General features: G+C 37.7%; 1 protein-coding gene across 2 annotated transcripts; it reads left to right on the top strand.

Moving 5' to 3' along the window:
- The first annotated feature begins 1,806 nt into the window (after nucleotides 1-1,806).
- LOC149415656 (uncharacterized) lies at nucleotides 1,807-6,601 on the top strand. 2 transcript variants are annotated; one of them, XM_089642800.1, is made up of 2 exons: nucleotides 1,807-2,138; nucleotides 4,201-6,601. In XM_089642800.1, the coding sequence occupies exon 2, from the start codon at nucleotides 4,238-4,240 to the stop codon at nucleotides 5,987-5,989; it is 1,752 nt and encodes a 583-aa protein (XP_089498926.1). In that variant the 5' UTR covers nucleotides 1,807-2,138; nucleotides 4,201-4,237; the 3' UTR covers nucleotides 5,990-6,601. The 2 variants fall into 2 exon arrangements, with proteins under 2 accessions (XP_089498926.1, XP_089498925.1); XM_089642799.1 differs by having other exon boundaries at nucleotides 3,486-6,601.
- Nucleotides 6,602-7,468: the final 867 nt, after the last annotated feature.

The following is a 7,468-nucleotide window of genomic DNA, read 5'->3' as shown; positions in this document are numbered from 1 at the left end:
GGATTTTTGCTAAACAGTAATTCCAGGACTTTTCTAACTCTGCTGTGCTCGTTTACTGCAGTTACTAAAGCTTAGTGCTCAGAATTTTACAAAACGACTTTTTACATAGTACTCGCCACACCCCAACTATAAAATTGTTGTGTGTGAAATTAGCCCACTTTTGTAATACGACTCCATAATCTGAAGTTAGTGTTGGGTCATTTTTATGTTTTATTTCTAAAAAAAATGTATGTACGTATATATTATTACATTATAAATCTTTACAAAAAAAACGTTAAAACTTTCGCATTTACGGTGCAATAAATGGAAGGATGTATTACCCGTTCTACGGGTTCAAATTGTTTTTGATCAAATATTCCTCCATACAAAAGACAAGGATTTAAAGATATGGGAAGACTTGGTTCACATTTGTAAATACATAAACATATAGTTGGGACCCTAACAAAGAGATTGATATAAAAAATGTATTTTAAATTATCGGACAGCAATGCCTTTTCCGCCACTCAAGCATAACCGGCGTAAAAGGTAGAACTACCCTTCCCGGACAAAGTGTGTATTTTCTTGTTATTATCATTTACGATATCTTTTTACTAACGAGTATATAACTTTATTGTTTCAGAATGATTTCCCTCTTCACACACACGAGCCTTCTCTTTACGGTGAGTAAAACCGTAATATTATTTTCTTCTGAAAAACGGTTCGAATGTAATGATATGTTAAACTTTGTATTTGTGAAGGTTTCTTACATAAATAAAAATATAACCCAAAAAGCCTATAAATAAAATAGTTAACGTGATTTGAATCAAAACGTAGGTGGGCCAAGCGTTTTTCCTGCAGAAAAGATAGGGTGAAAAGATGGAGGAAAAAAACACCCAAACATCATAAATCACCCCACCGAGGGGTTGCGATGGTGTTTTTACATGCAGATCCCCAATGAGGGTTGTTGGATCCAAAATACATAAACACCCCTTGTTAAGATTTCAGGTACTGAAATATTAATATTGGTGCTTGTCACCCTAATGATGTGGCAACATTTATTTTGTGTTAGCGATTGCCGGGGCAATTTCGTATTGCCACGGACTTAATTTTTCTTCTCTTGTTACCATCCGTCTTGGGCGGTCGTTTTGGCAAAACGGCGGAGCTGCCAGGTTTTCACTTACATGTGGTTAATAAAACCGCGGAGAGAGATAGCAATATTGGGCTCACCTTACATGAGCTGCCCTACGGGTCTTTTTTATTGTTAAAATAAAGACCATTATTCGAGAGCTGGAGTTATTATTGAAGAGTTACTCCAGTCATACTTCCTTGGAATCTGGTGACTCACCACGCCGGATTGCTCTGTCAGGAGAGTGAATTCAAGATCCTGAACATTGGTCATTCAAGAGCCGGATGATTATTATTTGGATTGATCCATTTGAGACGGAAGATCATTATTTGGAGTGGTCCAGTCGGGCCTCATCATCATCGGGAGTGGTCCAGTCGGCGTCCTCATCACCATCATTGGATTGATCAAGCGAGCCTCATCACGACGCTCGCATGCACAGCAAATCAGGTTGTAGCCTTCCTTTCATTGTCCTTTCAAATTCCATTTAAAAAAGCTAAAAATCTGTGTAGATGCCACATTATTTCGTATTGATTATATCGAATTATATTCGGGTGTTCATAATCAGATGCTTTCAAAATAGCATAAAATTGTTGGTGATAATAATTTTTATTGTTGTATTCTGCCGAATAACTTTGCTTTGCCTACGTACATCTCTAGCCACGCGTTTGCAAGTCGTTCGTCCTTGCATGCCATAGTATTTTGATTGGTTTCTTTATAATCCATAGTATTATTTTATTCACGTCAAAACGTCAAACTGCCGTTTCGAGTTGTGTATTAAGTTTTAAATCAGGTTATTGTGTTATTCGTTTCTAAAAAATGGAACTCGACAAGTTGGTTAGACAGCGCGGGGTGTTGAAAGGTTCATTAACGAGATTTGAAACCTATTTAAGCAACGAAAATGATATTAGGCCCAGCGTATTGTCGTCGAGATTAGATGCCATCAAACCTTCTCTGATGGAATTCTCCAAAATTCAGCTGGAGATTGATTTATTGAATAAATCAGAAGATCATGACGCGAGGGATAATTTTGAAGGTACATATTTTAATTTAATTGCATTAGGACAGGAAATATTATCAAAATTTAAGAAGATTGAAAATGTCCCGAATACATCTGTGAATTTACCACCAATATCAATACCAATTTTTTCAGGTTATAGTCATAAATGGTTGACTTTTAAAAACTCGTTCATTGCCCTAATTCATGATAACAGTAAATTAAATCATGTTCAGAAATTTCATTACCTTATTAGTTATGTGTCCGGAGACGCACTTGATTTGATTAGTTCTCTAGAAATAACCGGGGATAATTATACTGCAGCCTGGACGATGCTTATTTCAAGATACGAAAATGTCAGACTTATTGCAAATAGACATCTGAATTTCTTATTTAATGTTACACCGTTAAAACGACAGAATCATCATGAATTGCGAAATTTAATTGATCAAGCAAACATTCATTTGAGAGCTTTACATAATTTAAAGCTTCCAACAGAACATTGGGACACATTAATTATACATATTCTAACCTCAAAGTTAGATAATCACACACGTAGCCTGTGGGAATCCATGGAGTGCGATAAAATTTATCCTACGTTCGAGCAGTTTAGCAATTTTATTTCACAAAGGTCGCAGATCCTGGAAACTATCCAAGGTGATAATGATGGAATGCAACAGAAAGCGGAACCAGTTGCAACAAAACCAAAGTTTTTTAATTTTAAGGAAAGGAATTCTACGAACAAGGTTACGTTAGCGTCAAGCAACGTCAATTGTATGCTGTGTAATGACAGCCATTTCATTTATTCTTGTAAAATATTTGTTAACAAAGCACCAGCGGCACGAAGAAAGTTCGTTTCAGAGAGCAATTTATGTTATAACTGCCTAAAGCCGGGGCACCCTTCAAAGGTGTGCAGGTGGAAGGAAAAATGCAGTGTTTGTGATCGAAAACATCACACTCTGTTACATATCAATACTGATAATGTACAAGCGGGTACTTCAACTGGCAAGGGTCAGTCGGAGGCACCAGTGAATTTAGCGTGTCATAGCGACATGAACGGGCGAGAAATTTTACTATCTACCGTAATAGTAAAAATAGAAGACGCGTACGGTGGAACACACAAAATACGCGCACTTTTGGATTCAGGTTCAATGTCTAATTTTATTACAAAGGATACTTGTAAGAGATTAAATTTGCATTGTACAAAATTGAACATACCTGTTTCAGGTTTGCATAATAATTTAATTCATGTAAAGGAAACAGTTGACATTAAATTTAAATCATTATGTTCTCAATACGAGGATGAAATATCTTGTTTGGTATTAGATGAGATTTCTTGCAATCTTCCACAGACCGTGATTAACCCAAAAATGTTGAACATTCCAGACGGTGTCCGGTTAGCTGATCCGCAGTTTTACCAGCCAGCTTCTATTGATATGCTGATCGGAGCAGAGGTTTTCTGGCAGGTGCTTCGTACGGATCAGATACAGTTAGGAAAGGGTAAACCTACATTGCATCGAACGGAGCTAGGCTGGATAATATCAGGAGCTGTACAGAGTCGTCATAATACGAGGCCAGTTAAAGTTTGTCATATTTCATTAAATTCTTTGCAGAACCAAATAGAAAGGTTTTGGAAGGTTGAAGAAACCGAAAATAGTAAGCATCACTCTCTGGAAGATAGTGAATGTGAAAGGATTTTCGAAGGCACGCATAAACGCGATGCAAACGGTAGATTTGTAGTCAACTTACCGTTTAAATCTAACCTATCTCAATTAGGAGATTCATTTAGTATTGCTAAAGGTAGATTAGCGTCAATGGGAAGGAAATTCTTAAGACAACCTAGTTTAAAGGAACAATACTCGGAATTTATTGATGAGTATCTTGCGTTAGGTCACATGACTGAATGTGAACCTCCAAAACGCGATGAAATTACTTATTATTTACCACATCACGCTGTATTTAAAGAAGCAAGCACAACTACTAAAATTCGTGTTGTTTTTGACGGGTCGGCTAAACCCGCTCGAGGGATTTCTTTGAATCGCGCTCTAATGATTGGGCCCACCATTCAAAATGATATATTTTGTCACTTGGTATTTTTCAGAAAACATCAATATGCAGTCACCGCAGATATTGCAAAGATGTACCGCCAAATTAATATCAACCCGGAACACAGAAATTACCAACGTATATTATGGAAAAGGGATGCGGAGGATTGTTTGAAACATTATACGCTAAACACGGTGACATATGGTTTGGCTCCTTCGCCTTATTTATCAATACGTTGTCTGCACCAGCTAGGTAATGACGTTTCATTTACTACATTTGATACTCCCACGGAGTTGCCAGAAACGGCGAGGATAGTTTTGGTTACTAGTAGTCCTGTCGATTGGGAAATATTTAATAATTATTCTTCATTAAGACGACTGAGGCGCGTAGTTGCTTATATGTTACGTTTCATACATAACTGTTCTAAACGAAAACCGATGCGGGTCGACGAGCTTTCTGTAATCGAACTGGAACATGCCATGCATGTAATGATTTTGAACGCTCAGCGATTCGCATTTCGTGATGAAATAGCTTCTTTAAGTAATGGAAGATTTGTATCTAGGCGGAGCAAGGTAAAGGCACTAAATCCTTTTATGCAGGATGGGTTATTGTGTGTTGGAGGTCGACTATCACAATCTGATATTACCTCGGTCTCTCAAAAACATCCAATTTTGTTACCACAAAATCATAAGTTGACTGACTTAATAATAACCCATCTGCATTATGAGAATTTGCATTTAGGATGTAATGCTCTGCTCGCATTACTGCGTTTACGGTTTTGGCCAATATTTGGTAAAAACGCAGTAAAGCGAGCACTGCATAAATGTATTGTATGTTTCCGAGTCCGTCCGCGCGAGTGTCGCCAGCTCATGGGTGACCTTCCTGCTGACCGATTCCGAATCCAAAGACCATTTTATGTAACCGGCATAGATTATGCAGGTCCAATTTTAATTAAGTCTGGTTTAACCAGAAATGCTAAGAGTGTAAAATCTTACATATGTTTATTTATTTGTTTTTCAACGAAGGCAATTCACCTAGAATTAGTGACTAATTTAACTTCAATGGCATTTATGAATGCATTGAAAAGATTTATAGCTAGGAGGGGTAAACCCTCACGACTCTTCAGTGATAATGGAACTAACTTTACAGGTAGTTATAGGGAACTTACTGAACTATTTGATTTTTTGAAGGCATCTGATAAGGAAATCCATAATTTTTTAGCCCAGCAGAATATTAGCTGGAGTTTCTTGCCTCCCCGCTCACCGCATCACGGTGGACTTTGGGAAAGTGCAGTTAAAATGACCAAGTTACATTTGAAAAAAGCCATGCGGTCAACTGTTTTGACATACGAAGGCATGAATACCATACTAATACAGATTGAGGCTTGTTTAAATTCCCGTCCTCTGACTCCATTATCATCAGATCCAAATGATTTAAACGCACTCACTCCTTCACACTTCCTTATTGGCGACAACCTGTTAGCATTGCCTGAGCTTGATATCCATCATCTGCCTACAAACAGGCTTAATATTTACCAAAAGATGTCTACCGTTGTTCAATCTTTTTGGCACAGATGGAGCCGGGAATACCTAGCAGAATTGCAGAACCGAGTCAAATGGCAAGAAGGACGTCAACGCAGTTTACAGCCTGGTGACATGGTCATCATCAAAGACAACCAACTACCTCCGCAGTACTGGAGGATGGCGCGAGTGACGGAGATCCACCCTGGTCAAGACGGACGCGTCCGCGTCGTCTCCTTGAGGACGGCCAGAGGTGTCACCAAAAGAGCCGTGACACAGCTCTGTCTACTTCCCATGGAGGATCCTTCCTCCAACCTGGATTAAGAACAAATTACAACACTAAAAGTGATGTTATGTGTGAATCAAAATGCCGTCAGGCTCAACAGTGCCAAGTGATAAGATATTTTCTCATAAGTGGGTGCAGCGCACCAGAAGTTTCTACGTTATTAGACTTTTATTTTTTTAATGTCAAGTCTGACATAGGGTTATATACGTTGTTATAAGTTTTTTGTTATTATTTTGATATCCATGTATTGAATATTGTTTATTTTTGTATGTGAACCTGTTGGGTAAATTCTGAGTACCAATGTTGCAATCTCTTCCTACATTATTTTATGAAAAACGACTATTCCTTAATACTCGTTTTGGGGCGGGAATATGTTAAGATTTCAGGTACTGAAATATTAATATTGGTGCTTGTCACCCTAATGATGTGGCAACATTTATTTTGTGTTAGCGATTGCCGGGGCAATTTCGTATTGCCACGGACTTAATTTTTCTTCTCTTGTTACCATCCGTCTTGGGCGGTCGTTTTGGCAAAACGGCGGAGCTGCCAGGTTTTCACTTACATGTGGTTAATAAAACCGCGGAGAGAGATAGCAATATTGGGCTCACCTTACATGAGCTGCCCTACGGGTCTTTTTTATTGTTAAAATAAAGACCATTATTCGAGAGCTGGAGTTATTATTGAAGAGTTACTCCAGTCATACTTCCTTGGAATCTGGTGACTCACCACGCCGGATTGCTCTGTCAGGAGAGTGAAGTCAAGATCCTGAACACCCCTTTTTGGAAAAATCTCCCACCCTCCCCATCTCGGAAAAAGTAGTTTTATCGTTTTCAGCACCATGACGTACACTCCTGAAAACATGTTTTTGTTTTCAGAGCGTCTTTCACTTCAGTAAATCTAAGCTTTTCTACACTTTCTGACATGTAACGATTAAATGTCAGGAAAGGCAAAAAAATACGTCAAAATTCGAAAATACTTGTGTTGAACTTAGACAAACAATTCAAATATGAATACTAATTCCAAGTAAATTGATTACTTTTAATTTTCTCAAGTAGGTACTTTATAAAAATATGAGTAGGTACTTGCCCCTCCCAGGGTAAAGGTTTTAATTAAGGCGAGTAAGAGTTTAAAAATAAGAATAAATTGTTTTGAAAGGGAGATGTCTAAACACAAAAGGGAGCGTGCTAATATATAAGAAAGAACCAATTATATTTTACAAATTTCGCAGCACGCTTTAAGATTTTTTTCTGTTGGGTAAAATTTCATATTATTACCAACACGTATTTTTTAAGAACTTAAAATCTTTAAATTGTAAAGGGAAAAGTGTTATATTTTTTAAAAAATTCGGAAAACGGGATCTTAAATAGGTAGTTGTTGTGTCCCCGTAACAATTCTCCAACTCGTCGTGGAAAGAGATTTTAAATGATAGGGTCTTGTGTTCAAATCAGGGATTTATTAATACTTCGCGTATTACAATGGTGACTCGATAGTCGACCTAACTAGAAGCTAGCTAAATG

The sequence above is a fragment of the Hesperophylax consimilis genome, chromosome 18 (assembly GCF_061612785.1).
Source record: "Hesperophylax consimilis isolate HC1 chromosome 18, BYU_Hcon_1.0, whole genome shotgun sequence".
Taxonomy (NCBI): Eukaryota; Metazoa; Arthropoda; class Insecta; order Trichoptera; family Limnephilidae; genus Hesperophylax; species Hesperophylax consimilis.
The sequence above is the reverse complement of the archived record's forward strand: the minus strand, read 5'-3'. Positions and strand labels throughout refer to the sequence as shown.